The sequence below is a fragment of the Geotrypetes seraphini genome, chromosome 1 (genome assembly GCF_902459505.1).
Source record: "Geotrypetes seraphini chromosome 1, aGeoSer1.1, whole genome shotgun sequence".
NCBI lineage: Eukaryota > Metazoa > Chordata > Amphibia > Gymnophiona > Dermophiidae > Geotrypetes > Geotrypetes seraphini.
The window spans coordinates 533,821,394-533,840,602 of record NC_047084.1 but is presented as its reverse complement, the minus strand read 5'-3'; the positions used below and the strand labels follow the sequence as shown (position 1 = coordinate 533,840,602).

Below are 19,209 nucleotides of genomic sequence, written 5' to 3'. Positions count from 1 at the left end.
ACTTTAAAAAGCTGCCCATATGCATGTATTAACCTATAAAATCTGATACAGGTAAAGTATGTGTATATAAGTATGCAGTTATAAAATTGCTGTTACTCTCCTCCATCCCCTCGCATCTCCCCCACAAACACACTGTTATGTGGAAAGTGATGAAGAACATGCGGACATGCTAAACAAATACTTGTTTACACAGAAGAAAATTCTGGAGAAGGACCTCAGTAAGCTGGCAAAGGTGTATATAAATATGGAGCAGATATCGCACTGTTCATGGAAAAAAAGTGTGCTCAGACAGCAACTCCCAGCAGTGGAGAAGTAAGGACAGTGCCGGTTAGACTTCTATGGTCTGTGTCCCGTATATGGCAAAGACAGATCAGTATCAAATGTGTGGTGTGTTATATCATGTTCATATCATGTTATATCATGAGTGCTGCTGCTGTGCATCTCAGTGGGGAAGAAGAAGGAAGGCATCTTATATTTAAACAGAGACTCCAATTTTTGGGCCATTTGTTTGACCCCAAAATCTAGGTTTATATTTGAGTATATACAGTAATTGAGTGGAGATGCTGCTACAACCCTGGCCACCTTTTTGGGCAGGCTGGATGGGCCATGCTGATTTTTATCAGATGTCATTTACTGTGTTTTGATGCTTGTTCTGCAAATTTCCATTTAAATTGCAAAGCTCATGTTGTTTTATGGTTTCGGAGAGAGCACTTGCCTCCTCCTAGAACTTGTGTTTGAAAGGCTGACTTGACCTATCCATTCCTGAAAGAACTCATGAATAGTCATCAGTCCCAAACAAACTGAATCGAGTCATATTCTGAAAGCGGCACCTGTTAGAGGCACGCAGCATTTGTGTGTGGCACCCTGGCACCCCGTTTCATTGCCAAAGAATGGGGTCAGCATGCTGAAAGTCTAGCTTTTGATCTCTTGACATGGGGTTTACAGCAAGGTATTAATACTTCATTATGGAAAACAGTTTGTCAGCACAGACACAAGAAGTGTGTGTGTGTATACTTTTGCCAAGTTACAGACATTGAGTTCTACTTTGTGGGCTTCACTATTTGATATTTTTTTTTTTAAACATGTAGAGGGGCATAATCAAAAGAAACATCTAAGTTCGTTTGGGGCCCAAGTCACCCAAAGTAAGATATGGGAAAAGGTCCATTTTTGAAAAATACATCCAACTTATATTTTTTTTCGAAAATCATCTAACTGTACGTCCAGCAATCTAATCGTCCAGATCACTAAGTTGTCCATCTTTATACCCCATTTTTGACTAAAAATTTGTCCAAGTCACAAACGCATAGAAAAAGACCTTTTGGGCATGGGAGGGGCTAGAAAAGTGATGGACATAGGAGACTGGGGTTGTTCTCCCTCGAGAAGAGGAGACTGCGAGGGGATCTGATCGAGACTTTCAAAATACTGAAAGGATTCGACAAAATGGAGCAGGGAAAGCAGTTATTTACAGTGTTCAGTGTGACACGGACAAGAGGACATAGACTGAAGCTGAGGGGAGACAGGTCCAGGACGAATATCAGGAAGTTCTGTTTCACGCAGCGAGTGGTGGACACCTGGAATGCTCTCCCAGAGGAAATAATTGCAGAATTCACCGTTCTAGGATTTAAGGGTAAACTAGATGCACATCTCCTTAAGAGTGGCATAGAGTGATATGGGTAAGGATAAATTAGATGCACATCTCCCTTGAGAAGCATACAGTAATATGGGGACTAAAACTATGCCAGGGTACACCGGACTTGATGGACCCAGGGTCTGATACGGAGATGGCAATTCTTATGTTCTTATGTTTGATTGGACACCCAGACATGGCACCAGAGTAGTGGGGTACCTTACAGGGCACTGCTGTGAACTTCACAAAAAGGGTCCCACATAAACATCTCACTACAGCTCCCTTATAGATCATGGTGAGCCCCCACCCCCAGAATCTACTAGACCCACCTATCTACCACCCCAATAGCCCATATGGCTACAGGAGCCACTTATATGGCAGTACAAAAGGGTTTTGGGGGGTGCACATTTTCCACCACAAATGCAGTGATTAGAGTGGTTTATGGGCCTGGGTCCTCTCCATGGTTCACTAACCCACCCCCAAGACCACTTAAGCCACCTCTGTGCAGCTCTATTAGGCTTCCTATGCCAGGCTGCCAAGTGCTGATGTTCTGGAGACAGATATGTAAAGTTGTTATTATGATTTTTAGGGGGGGGGAGGTCAGTGATCACTGGGGCAGTGTGGGGGTCTGTACTTTATGTATGCAGTGCTTATATGGTCACTTTGGATACCTTCTTGTGACTTAGACCTGGTTTTAGATGGCCTAAGTCACAATGTCCAGGTTCCGTCTAGGCAGTGTTGTAAAACGTTCGGTTATACATGCAATACGACTAAGTCTTAGACGGCCCAATTCCCGCTTTCGACACTCCTCCTGACACGCCCCTCTTAGCTCTGGTCGTCTAAAACCAGGTTCGATTATTGGCAGTTGGACGACCTGTCTCACTGATTTAGGTTTAGGCCGGTTTTTAGACGTATTTCCGTTTCGATTATGAGCCCCTAAGAAGACTCTCCTGAGTTTGCTTCTAATTAAATCCTTAGGAGGAGGCGTGGCATAGTGATTAGAGCTACAGCCTCAGCACCCTGAGGTTGTGGGTTCAAACCCCGCTCTTCTCTTTATGACCCTGGGTAAGTCACTTAATCCTCCATTGCCCCATGTACATTAGGTAGATTGTGAGCCCGCCGGGACAGATAGAGAAAATGCTTGAGTACCTGATTTGTAACCTGTTCTGAGCTCCTTTGGGAGGATGGGCTAAAATAAATCAAATAAATAAAATTGAATTTAGCAAGAAAACATTAGTAATACTGTTCGTTTATTTGCCAACATTTATTATGCTAGTATCATGTAAGTCCACATGTGCCATAGTGTGCCCTGAAAATGGCAAGGGCAGCTCAAGACCAAGTACTTATATATTGTGCCACCTGGATGGACCATGCAAGTCTTATCTGCCATCCTGTACTAAATTACGTCTCTTAGAAGATCTGTGTAAAGTTGCTACCTGGAGTTCAGTGTATACATATACCTCTAATGTTTTGTTTACATGCTGATAAGTGATATAAATAATCAGTTTAAAAAATCATTTTTTTTCTTTAATTCCTTCTCACCAAGTACTCATTTTTTGTATATTTTCTTGAGGGGAGCGTACTGGAAGGTAGCCTAAGTGTCCCCCGCATGTAGGGCTAACTTTCCCGTCTTGTCCTGGATAAAGCAAAGTTACTTACTTGTAACTGGCAGTGTCTATGGACAACTGGAGCAGTTGGTGTATACCCTGAAGCAGTATCATAAGGCCAAAGGGGGCTCGTGCATGCATGAGCAGAATAACCTTTGTAGCTTTTCTAAGTAGTTTGGGCACCATCTTGGCATTTCTAGGGAAGTCGCCCTAGAAATGTCAAGTGTCTGCTGTCCATGAAGGGCATCATTTACGGGTAAGCAAATTTGCTTTCCTGTTGCTGTAACAGTATTCATATGCTGTTATTTGGAAATGCTTACGGAGATTTTTCTTTAGGGCATAGCTTTTATTCCAGGAGATAAATTAAAACAAAAATTTAAGGAGTTGAACTATGGTTTCCAAAAATGTATTTTGCAAGCATGATTTCAAAATAGACTGCTGCTTGCCTGCTTGCCTGCCTTCTACATATGCATATATGGCTGTTAACATGACCAAATAAAATAGCAAGAGCTATTTTAATGCTTCATTACTTTGGCTGCATTGTGGGGTTGCATTTTGTGCTCTGCAACTTTAAAACTGCATTGATTGTTTTGTACTGTTTGACTTTTGTCTATTTGAAAATATTTATTTACATCTGCCAGATAGCTCAGTGTGATTCTTTTTCTGCTCTGTGTATACTTTTCATTAGAAAAATAATAAGCAATTAAGATCTCGGGGGGATGTGTTAATTTTTTTAGGGTATGCATTCCTTTGTCCTGATTTTGGGCATTACTACTGTCGGCTTTTACAAAGCCGCACTAGCGGATGCGCTGTGCTAACGGCCCCGAAGCCCATAGAGATTTAAAGGGTTTCGGGGCTGTTGCCACGGCTTTGTAAATGAGGCCGTGTGTGTTCATTCCAGAAGCTCATTATCTCTCATCGACAGAAGTGAGTTGGTGCTGTTCTGTACTGATGACAATGTCAAGTGTATACACATATCGATTAAAACATTTGGAATGTTTTGCTGTTATTTTAAAGGTGACCTGTCTGTGATAGAAAATATATTTTTTGTCTTGTACCTTTTTGTCTAGCAGGTATTGCAGAGAAATGTGTTTAATTTTCAAAGGTCACTTCTTGAATGTTTCTTTAGCTGTTGACTGGTAGACAGCGCCTAAGTGCTGATACTGACTGTACCTAAAGTACAGGCAGTCCCCAGGTTAAGAACGAGTTACGTTTTTAAAGCTGCTCTTAAGTCGGGTTTGTATGCAACTCAGAACTTGTAGATTTTAAGATTCTTGCTGCTTCCTTTTGCTCCCAGCTGATAGAGTAGGGAAAGTTGGCCCTTTTAAGGTACAGCATTCACAACCACACAACTCATACTTAAGAATGTGGTTGCAGCTTCATTTGATTTCATCGAGCAGTATTCCCAGCAGCACAGACTCCTACACTTCTCCTGCAGCAGATTCAGGAATGATGCATGGCCACATCATTCCTGCCATGCATCATTCCTGAATCTGCTGCAGGAGAAGTGTAGGAGTCTGTGCTGCTGGGAATACTGCTCGATGAAATCAAATGAAGCTGCAACTGCATTCTTAAGTATGAGTTATACTTAAGTTGGGCATTTGTAACTCAGGAATTGCCTGTAAACTTATTTATAAGGTGAGGGTGCACCATGGCCCGGTACAGCGGCATGATAACCTTCTCCGATCTGTTCGTGATCCCCTTCTTAATCAATCCTAGCATTCTGTTCGCCCTTTTCGCCGCCACCACACATTGCGCGGACGGCTTCATCAACTTGTCGATCAGAACTCCCAAGTCTCTTTCCTGGGAGGTCTCTCCAAGTACTGCCCCAGACATCCTGTATTCGTGCATGAGATTTTTGTTACCAACATGCATCACTTTACACTTATCCACTGACTATTTTAGTAGCCTTCCTCTGGACTGACTCCATCCTGTTTATATTTTTTGAAAGTGCGATCTCCAAAATTGTACACAATATTCTAAATGAGTTTTCACCAGAATCTTATACAAGGGCATCAATACCTCTTTTTTCCTACTGGCCATATTTCTCCCTATACACCCTAGCATCCTTCTAGCTTTCACTGTCATCTTTTCAACCTTAAGATCATCACATACTATAACTCCCAAGTCCCTATCCTCTTGTGCACAAGAGTTTTTCACCCCCTAAACTGTACCATTCCCTCAGGTCCTGTAATCCACTGGATTCCAGAAACGTCACTATTCTCTGTTTCCATTAATTTACTTACCACAGAAGTCGGACTTATCAACCTGTAGTTTCCTACTTCTTCCTTACTTCCACTTTTGTGGAGAGGGACCACATCCACCCTTCACCTCCAGTACCAGAGAAGTATTGAAAAGGTCAGCCAGTGGAGCCACCAGAACTATCCTAAGTTCCTTCACCATCCAGCCCCATTGCTTTGTCCACCTTCAGTTTAACTAGCTCCTCACAAACACAATCTTCTTAAAATCAATTGACGTCTACCACACCTTTTATCACTATTTTTGTTTGTCTTCTGCAGTCCTGCTCCCGGTGCTTCAGATGTGAACACAGAACAGAAATATTTGTTAAGCAATTAAGCCTTATATTTATCAGCTTCTACATATTTCTCCCCTTCACCTTGTGAGTCTCATGAAGCCACATTTGCACTTCTTCCTATCACTAATATATCTTAAAAAATGTCTTGTCCTCCCATTTTACCATGTTGGTTATTTTTTCTTCCATTTGTGTATTTGCTTTCCTGACTACTCAACCAGTTTCTCTTAGTTTTTTCCAGATAAAATTTATCCTGTCTTCCTCTTTCTGCAATCTTTTGTAGTTTATGAAAGCTAATCTCTTTTTTCTTACCTTTTCAGCTACTACTTTTGAGAACCAAAGTGGCCTTCTTTTCCTCTTACTTTTCCTTACAAAATGGTTTGTTGCTATTACAATAGCTCCTTTCAGTTTTGCCCAGTGCGTTCCTTCTTCTTCCAGATGTTCCCATCGAGACAATAATTCCTTGACGTAATCCCCCACCTGAACAAAGTTAGTTTTTTAAAGTTTCTTTACTTTTGAATGAGCCCTCTCTACACCTATCTTAATATTAAACCACACCAAGCGGTGATTACTGGATGCAGATGATCACCCACTGTAACATCAGAAACACTTTCCCTGTTTGTAATCATTAAGTCCAGTAGGGCCCCATTCCAGGTGGGTTCCATTACCAACTGCTGGAACAGTTCTCCTTGTAGAGAATCCAGGATCTCCCTACTTCTAGAAGACCCCACTATAGGAATACCCCAATCAATATTTGGCATGTTAAAATCACCTATTAGTTAATGCTTCCTTCTGTCTATGAAGGAAGTCTGTTTATCACACCAATGTAAATACATTTTCCAATCCCTCTTTCCAAATTGACACATAATGCCACTTCTTTACCCTGCAATTGTGTGACTTTAATATGATCTTTAACATATAACAGCATTCCCCCTTCTTTTCGTCCTATCCTGTCTTTCCTGAACAGATTATAGCACGGTATAACTATATCCCAGTCATGGTTCTCCGTCAACCACGTCTCTGTGTTAGCTACTAAATCCAGCTCAGTCTCTTTCATCACAGCCTCTAGATCCAGAACCTTGTTTCCCATGGTTTGAGCATAGTATATACAGCTTTCCAGTCATTGTCCCCTTTTTTCCCTTTTAGTGTAGAGGTATTTAGTGATTTACTTTCCTGAGGGCTTATACTCACCTATGGCTTTGATCTCCCTGCCCCAATTATTTTAGTTTAAAGCCCTCCTCAGCAGGTTATCCAGCCTGCTGCTGAAGACACTTCTTCCCTTCTTTGAAAGATGCACACCATCCCTGCTCAGTAGCCCTTGGAAAATCATCCCATGGTCCAGGAAGCTGAAATGCTCTCAGTGACACCATCCATGCAGCCACACATTCATCTCCAGGTTGTGAGCTTCTCTGCCTGTGCTCAGCAGGGAGGATCGAAGAGAATACTACTTGCTCACCTGACTGCTTCACCTTCTCTCCCAGAGCCACAGTCATTTTTGATACGTTCGGAGGGGTACCTAGCAGTATCAGTGCCAACATGGATGAGCAGCACTGGATAATAGTCATTAGGCTTGATGAATCTCGACAAGCTGTCTGTAACATCTTGGGTTTTGGCACCAGGTAGACAGCATACCTCCTGGGACATCATGTCAGGTCTGCAGATGGACACCTCTAACATAACATTACATAACATTGTACTTATTGACCACGTAACCAGAAGTTCAACGCGGTTTACAAAAAGTTATAAAAGTAAACATGTTACATGAAATAAGATGATTCATTAAACAGTCAAATATTTAGAAAAAAGATAGGTCTTCAGTTGTTTTCTAAAATGGCCATAGGAATGGATAGTAAGCAACAATATTCGGAATTTGTTGTCATGAAGAGCTGCCTGAGATGCCAAAGTATGATTTAGACAGATGGACAGATGGAAAATTAAACAAAGGATGAGTTCTTCTACTATGTCTGTATGATGCTAAAGAAAATCTATTGACTAAGTAAGAAGGAGCTGCACCATAAACAGCCTTGTAACAGAAACAGCCTAGTTTAAACAATACCCGGGCCTCCATTAGCAGCCAGTGCAATTCGCGATAAAAGGGTGTAACATGATCAGAAGGGAATCACCAACCACCATTACCTTATGCCTCCTAGTGTTGGGGATTTTTAGCTTTGGTTTCTTCCTCTCCCTGGCATGCTCTTACCTTTCCGCTTCCAAGGCTGCATACCGTTTCTTCAGTTTGGAGTCCCTGAGTAGAGAATCACACAGGGACAAATCTGTCACCATTTCCATAGGATCTGTTTTCATCCCTGTCCTGTCCCCGTGAGTTCTGTCCCTGCCCCATCCCTTAAAACTCTGTTCTCATCTACACAAGCCTCAAACACTTATGATTTAAAGTGTTCAAGTCTTATGCAGATGAGGAAAGAACTTGCAGGGATAAGGCAGAACTCTCAGGGATGGGAACAAATTTGTCCCTGTTCATTCTCTGTCCCTTAGGACCAGAGTTGCCTGTTCTTCCATAAAGGACCCTTTACAACCAGAACCTGAGCTCAGTGTCTTTGTCGATAGTTGATTTGCTTCTGAGAGCCTAATTTTCTTTTATGATGCTATGTCATGGAGCTTTAATTCCACAGAATGACTATACTGCATACTTACTAAAAATATCTTATTAAAAAATCAGCATTAAATGTACAGTGGCTATAGAAAGTCTCACCCCATTGATTATTTCGTATATTTTGCTAGTGTGTCAGACTTATATACCTATAAATGATATTTTCCACTTATCAACACACTGCTTGTCCGTTAGTGCCACAGATTTTGGTTGGATTGAGGGCTGAGCGCCGACTGAGCCACTTAAGGATATTGCGCTTTTTATTCATTTGCGACCCCTTTATAGCTTTGGGTGTGTGTATTGGGTCACTGTCATGCTAATTGTCCAAGTTTTAGCTTTGTGTTAGAGCGAAGCAGGGTTTCCTCAAGGGCATTTGTATACTCCATACCCTGACAAGTGCCTCAGTCACTGCTGATGAGAAACATCCCCATAACATTATGATACTACCACAATGTGTTTGGTTGCTTTTGCAGGAAATGTAATGCTTTGCATTCAGGAGAAAAAAGTTCTATTTTAGTTTTTATCAGACCACAAAATTGTTTGCCATCTGGTTGCAGTGTTTCTTGAGTTTTGGCATATTTCAAATGGGATTCAAGGTGAGGTCTTTGGTTTTTTGTATGTGTTTTTCAGGCCCAATTTGGAGTGCTTGGCCTATTGTCACATACACTCTTTCTTACACCAGTCTTACACATGAAAGCCTGTAGCTTTTAAGTTCCCATTGGCTGCCTGGTTGCCTCTCTGATCAATCCCCTCCTTACTCAGTCACTTAGTTTAGAGGAACAGCTTCTGATCTAAGCAGTATCTGGGTGGTGCCACCTTCCACTTCGTAATTGTTCTGATCATGTCCTGAGGGATATTCAGGGGCTCAGTTCTGATATACTTATCCTCCGAGCTGTACTTTTTCACTGCTTTGCCATGGAGTTTTGGCATGCTGCTTAACTTTCGTGGTTGGACATTTGTTTTGAAATGCACTTTCCAACAGAGGAACCAAAAATGAGCAGGTGACTTTATCCTGTTGTCAGCTAGGGCTAATTCAGTTGATATGTGCTTTGAAGCCCAGTCATGTTTTCTTCTATTTCATTTTCTAAGAATTTATTAAATGTATTTTACTGGCTGTTGTTTATAGGATTTATAAATACATAGAACAAAAACTGTTTTCACACATTTACTTTAAGGCTACAAAGCAAGATGATAAAGATGAATATTTTGGAAGATTTACTGTAGTCACTATGTAGTGATGAACGCCAAAAGGCTAGAACTGTGTTGTATGTCTGTGCATTCCATGGGACCTTGCATAGTTTATTTAAAAATTCTAGTACCAGAAAAATAGGTGGAATTATCCCATTATAGTAGCCCCAATACTGTGGTAGAACATGAAGACAGTATCGCTCTTGAATTTTCTTATGATAGGCAAATTAGATAATAAATGTGACTATGAAGGAGTAGAGAGGTTCATTAACTTGAATTCTTTCCTGCCTTTCAAGAATGTAGAAGGTCTGCAAAGAATTCTGGAGCAGTCTTCTTAGTTTTGCAATTTAAGACTCATCAAGTTGTTCCCAGGAACTTAATTCCTTGATTACAGCTCTGTTAAAACAGCTTTTTATTCCGAGAATGAGCGATAGCCATAGCTTCTCTGGGGAAGCAGAATGCCTCTTGGTTACCTTCTCATGGTTAAATTTAGTTCTTCTTGGAGAATGATTGCGTTCTGAAACCCAAGGCTTGTTTACTTAGTTTAAATTTGTAGACGGTGAACCTCTGAAAACTCTTTAATCAAGTGACCTTGAACCTGCAATCCAAGCAGACCCCCAAAAAATGAAAAGTGAAAGTTGTTTGAATACATATCTAATTCAGTAGCTTAAATGCAATAATTGCTTTCCTTAACTCTTTTGTGTTAGTATTTTTACCAGATCTGTGAGAAGAAAACCCATTGTTGGGAATATTTTAGTAATTTGTTTTTCACCATCAAGTTGACATTGCATGCATCTTGTACATTTTTAACCTTTTGTGGATTGTTTTCTTTCTAAACCAGTACTTCAAAATAACCCATTTCATACCAAACAAGAACACCATCTAGTCTTTCTAACCCAAATTAAACTGTATGTTCCATTGTGACAAGTTTTATGTTGTGAAGTTCTTGTATTATGCTTCATCTAAAGTGCATTGTTTTCTTTGCTTCTGTGTACAGGCGGGTTTAGCAGGAGCTCCAGCCCGGGCTGTGTCTGCTGTAAAGAATATGAATCTTCCTGAGATTCCACGAAACATTAACATTGGTGACATCAGTATAAAAGTGCCAAACTTGCCTTCTTTTAAATAGTGGTTACTCCCAGGTAAAATGAATGAAAAAAAAAGAAAAAAAAATACACAAGTTTACCATATAATTGTTTACCAAATAAAATAAATTTACTTTTTCTATTGGGTGAAAAGTAAAGGTACTGTACAGACATTTTTGTGTAAAAAAAAATATTGAGAGAAATAAATATGAATGCTGATTTTTTGTCTTGCTGAATAATGTTAAAAGAAATGGTTAGTTTAAATTACATTCCTATGCCCCTGTAAGGCACGTTTTCTGTATCTTTGATTGCTGCAGTATTCTAAGAAAGTATTGAGAGATTTCCTTTATATAATCTATAGTGTTGAGTTACTATTTGTATATCACTGGACGGAATAATTAGTACAGTATTCCTGTTTGTTGTAATTATTTAAGAACAAATTCTGTATGCTGCATGAAATTAAAAAATGGATTTTTTTTTTTGTTATATCTGTTAAAATAAATCCCATGTAAACTGGACTTTCAATGGTGTGTGTGTGTCCAAAACATGCTTCAGCAATATGTTGTATAAAGTTGCAGAAAAGTGAATAAATCTATATATTTTATCACTTTAATAAATATGTGAAAGTTGGATGATTTCATCTCCTGTGTCACATGATTTTTTTTAAAAATTGAAATATTAATGCACAATTCACAAAATTGCTTTATCACAAGAAACAGAGCAAATTTAAAGAAAATATAGGGAGCAATAGAAAGATCAAAAAACAAATGATTGCCCTTTATTAGACCACAATTTAAGAAAGGAGAGAGGAGAAACAAAGATAAGGAGCTCAATAGAGGAATAACATAGTTAATAAAAATAGGCACTAGCATGAATAATTTAAAAATAAACCCCATATTCTTTAAAATAACAGACCAAACATTCAGGTGGAACCAACTGATATCTTCAAATCCAAGAAGGTTCTTAACTGATCTGGAGCAAAAATACATATTTAATTTCCGAGAAATGAACTAAACACTTGCATGAATAACTTAATAGAAAGGAAGCACCCAAACTTCCCAAACTTCATTTCCTACTTAAAGCAAGAGATGCTTTTCTCCTTTCCCATGTTGTATCAGGGTAAATTTTTTTTTAATTTTATTTATTCAATTTTCTATACTGTTCTCCCAGGGGAGCTCAGAACGGTTTACATTAATTTATTCTGGTACTCAAGCATTTTTCCCTGTCTGTTCCAGTGGGCTCACAATCTACCTAATGTACCTGGGGCAACGGGGGGATTAAGTGACTTGCCCAGGGTCTCAAGGAGCAGCATGGGTTTGAACCCACAACCCCAGGGTGCTGAGGCTATAGCTTTAACCACTGCGCCACACACTCCCCATACAAATTTTCTGCCCAAAACTTAAAGGCACTCTTTGTGACATAAAAGCAGCCATATATGTATAACTACAATGGATCAGAAATAGTAAACAACCCCAGTTCCTCAGGCTATCATATTAGATGGCCCAACTTTAAATCCCCCTGTTGTACCTGTGCTACCTTGGATTTCCACAAGGCAATGGTTCAGGCTTGGAGGGGGGTTCTTGATCCCTACAGGAGTGGAAGAGTAGCCCAATGGTTAGTGTAGTGGCCTGAGTATCAGGAGACCAAGGTTAATTTTCCACTGCAGTGCCTTGTGAAAATTTAATTTAATTCAGTCTTTATATACCGCTAAATCATCACACTGGCTTCAAAGCGGTTTACAGAAACAAATAAAATTTGATTTATACAGTGGTGAAATGTCTAATCAGGTACTTTGAGTAATTTCCTTCTTTGTCCCAATGGGCTCATGATTTAACTATAGTACCCATGAAAAGGAGTAAACAAGCAATTATCATACATACCGGGGATAGATAAAGGGAAGGGTGAGGGGGAAACAATACAGTAATCCAATAAAAAAACACAACAGAAGAGAAACTCCAAAGCAGAGTTACTGGACAGATAGGTATTTAACAAATAAGTAGTTGTTTTCTGAACGTGAGATAGTTCAGTCCTTAAGGGTACTGGAAGGTCATTCCAGGTTTTGGTATCAGCAAATGTGAAGAGGGTGTTGAATATTCATTTATATTTCACTCCCTTAGAAGAAGGAAAGGCCAGTTGAAGGGTGCTATTAATCCTTGTTAAGGTGCAAGTCACTTAACCTTCTATTGCTCCAGGTACAAAATAAGTACCTTTATATAATACATATATAAACCGCTTCGATTGTAACCACAGAAAGGCAGTATATCGAATCCTGTCCCCTTTCCTTTTACTTTCTAACATCTTTGTGTTGATATAACTGGTTCCATTAGCTGGCAGCTATAAATATAGAGGCACTTTTGACCTTAGGAGAGAAGAGGAAGTGACCAAAATGGCACCTACTTGACGCCATTAGTGCACAGAGTAAGATCAAATAAATAATCTTTAATTTTCTTCTAGTGGCTTTGTTTCTGCTTACTTGGGAAAATATTATGCCACACACTAAGAGGAAGGGTGCATTAAAGCCTGTTTCCTCTGCAAACTCTGGTGTGCTTCGGCATTGGGACTTCATTGCTTTCTGGAGGAAGTTGTCCTGTTGCAAGGCATGATGAAAGAGTTAATGCTTGCTGGAGTACGAAACATCCTTGTCCCCCTCTGGATCTAAATGTTCCTTCCTGTCTGGTGATCATAGCTGCTCTAAGCGCAAAGGCACACTCTACCAAAGTGGTTGGCATGAATGCTGGGAAGGAGGGTGCTATTAAGAGTGATAATACAGCCTGATTGGAAATACTGCGGCTAAAAAGGGTCTCATGCTCCTAAGGCCGTAACTCTCAATCTGATTTGGAAGCCACTTCAAAAGTTGGGGTTTATTATGAGTAAATCCACTAGTAAAGTATCTGTCATAGTAAATAACATAGAAGAATTGACTAAGGGCTAGATTCACTAAGGACACCGATCGTGTCCCAACCACTTTGCAACCCGATTTTCCTCCAACCTGATTCACTAACCTCTGTGCCGATCCTGTTTGCACCCGATCCGATCTGCGTATGCAAATGAGGGAAATGGCATGCAAATGTAGGAAGGCAGCAATTCACTAAACAATTTAAGAAAAACCAATTGAGCTTGCCGATCAGAAAATAAACGACTGCTGAAGACCAGTCGCTTCTATCCATGCCAACTCTCCTGCCCTTTAAAACCACGGGCTCAAAATGCTTTTAGCAGAATATATAAAAAAGGAATTCTGCAAAATGCCCCCGCACAGAAATCCACCGTCATCAGGCCCGACGCTACCCACCCCCTCAGCGCGTGTGCACTCACACACAAACATGAATATGGCAGGAGGGATACCAATTCCTACCATCGCAAACCACCATCGGCCCAGCCTGGCCCACCCCCATCCCTGTACCTTTAAACAGTTGGGAGCAGGAGGGGTGCTCAGTCCCTCCTGCTCCAGGCCGCCACCGCCGAGTGCGGCCTTAGGCCTCACCCTGGTGCATCATGTGATGCATGGGGGGGGGCCTAAGGCCCTTATTGGCTGAGGCGCCTTGGGATCTTCAGCCAATCAGGGACTTCCTTAGGGAGGAGTCTAAGGAAGTCCCTGATAGGCCAATCAGGAATGGCCAATCAGGAACTTCCTTAGACTCCTCCCTAAGGAAGTCCCTGATTGGCTGAGGCACCCCAAGCTCCTCCCAAAGGAGGAGCCCGAGGCGTCTCGGGCCACAGGAATAGTTCCTAAAAAGTGGAAGGAATCCATTATTTATCTAATACTTAAAGTCCATAAAATCAGTCCACTCGACGTCTCTAATTATCGCCCAATCGCGAATATTCCTTTTTTGGCCAAAATTAAAGGGAAAATTGTCTTTCGACAAAGTTCAGATTTCATTGAACAAACGAAGGCTTTACATCCAAACCAGACTGGATTTCATCAACACCACTCAACCGAACTTTCACATATCGGGTTAACCATTAAAATTCTCTATCACCTAGACCAGTGGTTCCCAAACCTGTCCTGGAGGACCCCCAGGCCAGTCGGGTTTTCAAGATAGCCCTAATGAATATGCATGGAGCAGATCCGCATTTCTGGCATCTCCATTATATGCAAATCTCTGTCATGCATATTCATTAGGGCTATCTTGAAAACCCAACTGGCCTGGGGGTCCTCCAGGACAGGTTTGGGAACCACTGACCTAGACCATCATCAGTCCGTATTACTCATTTCATTAGATCTTTATCAGCTTTTGATACCATAGATCATAAACTCCTGTCGTGATTATATGACATTGGTATCAAAGATAAGTTCTTGACTGGTTTTCTTCTTTACTGATCGGATCTCCAAGGTTGTTTTTAATTCAACATCTTCAGATTCCATTACAACTGAATACGGTATTCCACAAGGCTCAATTCTATCCCCTTTACTTTTTAATGTTTTCTTAACCCCTCTCCTAACTCTAGGCCAATCTATTGGTTTTACAACATTCGCTTACTCAGACGATATTCAACTAGTTCATCCAATAGATTTAAAACAACTTGAATGAAATTATTCTCATTAATCAAAAAATTAGAAAAGATTAACGCTTGGCTTGACGCACATATGCTCTCCTTGAATGTAAATATGTCGAAATTAATGATTTTTCCATCCAAAGATGGCCTTTCTCTCCAAACCCCTCTTAAACTTAAAAATCTACCTATCAAAATGGTACCTTCTTTAAAGTTATTGGGAGTCACATTCGATTGTAAATTTACTTATCACTTACATATTAGTACAGTGGTCCAACGCTGTTTCCATTGATTACGCATGAATAAAGCCTTAGCAAAATTGTTAGAGCCCGTGTCCCTGAACATTTTAATCCACTCCCTCATTATTTCATGCATAGATTACTGCAATGCCCTCCTTAAAGGCATAACAAAAAAGGAAATAAGAGACTCCAATTAGTACAGAACACTGCGGTAAAAATCATATTTAATGCAAAAAAAAATATGACCAAGTTACTCCTCTTTTACAGAAAGCTCACTGGTTACCACTAGAGCATAGGATCACCTATAAAATTCTTCTACTAACTTTTAAAACCAGAGCAAATAACCAGCCAGAATTTATAAATAATCAAATTAGGACCTTAAGATCTACAGCTCACAACCTTCTTACTATTCCCTCATTGAAACATATCAGTACAATGAGGACCACAATTTTCTCCGTTAGTGCCCCTTCTCTTTGGAACAGTATCCTGAATTACTTACATGAAAAAACAACTCTTGCCAATTTTAAGGTGAAGTTAAAGACATTTTTCTTCCATGACACTTTTGTAACTTAAACTGTCCTTTTAAAGACGACTTAGACTCAAGAAAGCACAGTTACTTACCGTAACAGGTGTTATCCAGGGACAGCAGGCAGATATTCTTGACTGATGGGTGACGGCACCGACGGAGCCCCGGTACGGACACTTTTAGAGTGATTGCACTCTAAGAACTTGGAAAGTTCTAGAGACCGCACCGCGCATGCGCGAGTGCCTTCCCGCCCGACCCCGACGCGCGGTCCCTCAGTTAAGATAAGCCAGCTAAGAAGCCAACCCGGGGAGGTGGGTGGGACGCAAGAATATCTGCCTGCTGTCCCTGGATAACACCTGTTACGGTAAGTAACTGTGCTTTATCCCAGGACAAGCAGGCAGCATATTCTTGACTGATGGGTGACCTCTAAGCTAACAAAAAGAGGGATGGAGGGAAGGTTGGCCATTAGGAAAACAAATTTTGCAAAACAGATTGGCCGAAATGTCCATCCCGTCTGGAGAAAGTATCCAGACAATAATGAGATGTAAAAGTATGGACTGAGGACCACGTAGCAGCTTTGCAGATTTCCTCAATGGGTGTGGAATGGAGGAAAGCTACAGATGCTGCCATAGCTCTAATTCTATGTGCCGTGACAGAACCTTCCAGTGTCAGTCCGGACTGAGCATAGCAGAATGAAATGCACGCAGCAAGCCAATTAGATAGCGTACGCTTAGAAACAGGACGTCCCAACTTATTAGGATCAAAGGACAGAAAAAGTTGGGGGGATGATCTGTGGGGCTTAGTACGGTCTAAATAGTAAGCTAAAGCCCGCTTACAGTCCAAAGTATGAAGAGCCTGTTCCCCGGAATGAGAGTGAGGTTTAGGGAAAAAAACAGGTAGTACAATAGATTGGTTGAGATGGAACTCAGAAACAACCTTAGGGAGAAACTTTGGATGTGTACGTAGAACCACCTTGTCGTGATGAAAGACAGTGAAAGGTGGATCAGAAACTAGTGCATGGAGCTCACTGACCCTCCTGGCAGAGGTGAGAGCAATAAGAAAAAGTACCTTCCAAGTGAGAAACTTGAAAGAGGCAGTAGCCAAGGGTTCAAATGGAGGCTTCATCAAGACGGAAAGAACCACGTTCAGATCCCAGATCACCGGAGGTGCTTTGAGAGGTGGTTTCAGATTGAAAAGACCTCGCATGAATCTGGAGACCAGGGGATGAGCTGAAAGGAGTTTCCCCTGGACCGGCTCATGAAAGGCCGTAATGGCACTGAGATGAACTCTGATGGAAGTAGACTTGAGACCAGAAGTAGACAGAGAAAGCAGATAATCCAATAGAGGTTCCACTGCAAGAGACTTGGGGTCATGATGATGTAGGAGGCACCAAGAAGAAAACCTCGTCCACTTTTGATGGTAACATTGTAGAGTGGCTGGTTTCCTGGAGGCGTCCAGGATGGAGCGAACAGGCTGAGATAACAAAAGATCAGCTGAAGTCAGCCCGAGAGATACCAAGCTGTCAGGTGTAGAGACTGCAGGTTGGGATGGAGGAGGGTTTCCTGATCCTGTGTAAGCAGAGATGGAAACAGTGGAAGTAGAAATGGATCCCTGGAACTGAGTTGAAGTAGAAGGGAGAACCAATGCTGTCTGGGCCACCGTGGAGCAATCAGGATCATGGTGGCTCGTTCCCTCTTTAGTTTGAACAAGGTCCGAAGCATGAGAGGCAGAGGAGGGAAAGCATAAAGGAATAGATTGGACCAATCCAGAAGAAACGCATCCGCTGCCAGACGGTGAGGAGAGTAAAGTCTGGAGCAGAATTGGGGCAACTGATGATTGTGAGGAGCTGCAAAAAGGTCCACCTGAGGAGTGCCCCATTGTGCAAAGATGGACTGTAGAGTCGATGGGTCGAGAGTCCATTCGTGGGGTTGGAGAACTCTGCTGAGCTTGTCCGCTAAGAAGTTCTGTTCTCCCTGAATATAAATCGCTTTCAGGAATAAGTGGCGCGAGGACGCCCAAGACCAGATTCTCTGGGCTTCCTGGCATAAGAGGCGAGAGCCCGTTCCCCCTTGCTTGTTGATGTAGTACATAGCCACCTGGTTGTCTGTGCAAATTAGAAGGACTTGAGGAAATAGAAGGTGTTGGAAGGCCTTGAGGGCATAGAACATTGCCCTGAGTTCCAGGAAATTGATGTGATGCTTCTTTTCCTGAGGAGTCCAAAGGCCCTGAGTTTGGAACTCGTTCAGATGAGCTCCCCATGCATAAGGGGAGGCGTCGGTGGTGATGACCAGATGATGAGGAGGCAGATGGAACAGAAGGCCCCTGGAGAGATTTGAGGATATCAACCACCATTGCAGAGACTGACGAAGAGACGATGTCACAGATATGTGTCGTGAGCAAGAGTCTGTCGCTTGAGACCACTGGAGAGCCAGGGTCCATTGAGGAGTGCGCAGGTGAAGCCGTGCCAGGGGTGTGACATGAACTGTGGAGGCCATGTGACCCAAGAGAATCATCATCTGCTTTGCAGAAATGGAGTGCTGGGACAGCACCTGCTGACAGAGCGATTGGAGGTTGTGAAGACGGTTGTCCGGCAAAAAGGCTCTCATCTGGACCGTGTCCAGTACCGCTCCAATGAATTGAAGTCTCTGCGTAGGCAGAAGGTGAGACTTGGGTATATTGATTTCGAACCCCAGTAGTTGTAGAAAAAAGATGGTCTGGTTGGTGGCCAGAAGAACAGTTTGAGATGAAATGGCCTTGATTAACCAATCGTCCAGGTAGGGAAAAACCTGAAGGTGGTGGGAGCGTAGAAACGCTGCCACCACTACCAGACATTTTGTGAACACTCTTGGAGAGGAGGCAAGACCGAAGGGGAGCACTCTGTATTGGTAATGACAGTGATTGATCATGAAACGAAGGTACTGTCTGGAGGCCGGATGAATTGGAATGTGAGTGTAGGCCTCTTTGAGATCGAGAGAGCATAGCCAGTCGTTGTGATCGAGGAGAGGATAAAGCGTAGCTAGAGATAGCATCTTGAATTTTTCTTTGACCAAACATTTGTTGAGATCTCGCAGATCTAGAATAGGTCTGAGGTCTCCTGTTTTCTTGGGTACTAGAAAATACCGGGAGTAGAATCCTTGCCCTCTTTGGTCCAGAGGAACTTCCTCTATGGCGTTCAGAAGCAGGAGGGACTGAACCTCCTGACAAAGGAGGGCAGATTGAGGAGTGTGCAAAGCAGACTCTTTTGGTAGACTTTGGCCCGGAAGGGTGTGAAAGTTGAGAGAGTAGCCGTGGCGGATGATGTTGAGGAC

The 19,209-nt window shown here is 41.8% G+C and overlaps 1 protein-coding gene across 3 annotated transcripts in view; it reads left to right on the top strand.

Annotated features, from left to right (window-relative positions):
* The window catches only part of AP3S1 (adaptor related protein complex 3 subunit sigma 1), a 136,617-nt gene extending 125,332 nt beyond the window's left edge, over positions 1-11,285 (top strand). For 2 of the 3 annotated variants that reach the window (XM_033929066.1, XM_033929067.1), the window contains exon 6: positions 10,561-10,703. In XM_033929066.1, coding sequence (XP_033784957.1) covers positions 10,561-10,689 — 129 coding nt within the window. In that variant the 3' untranslated portion in view covers positions 10,690-10,703. Of the gene's footprint in view, positions 1-10,560 lie in introns of all 3 variants that reach the window. The other variant, XM_033929065.1, reaches the window with a different exon arrangement.
* The last annotated feature ends 7,924 nt before the right edge of the window (positions 11,286-19,209 follow it).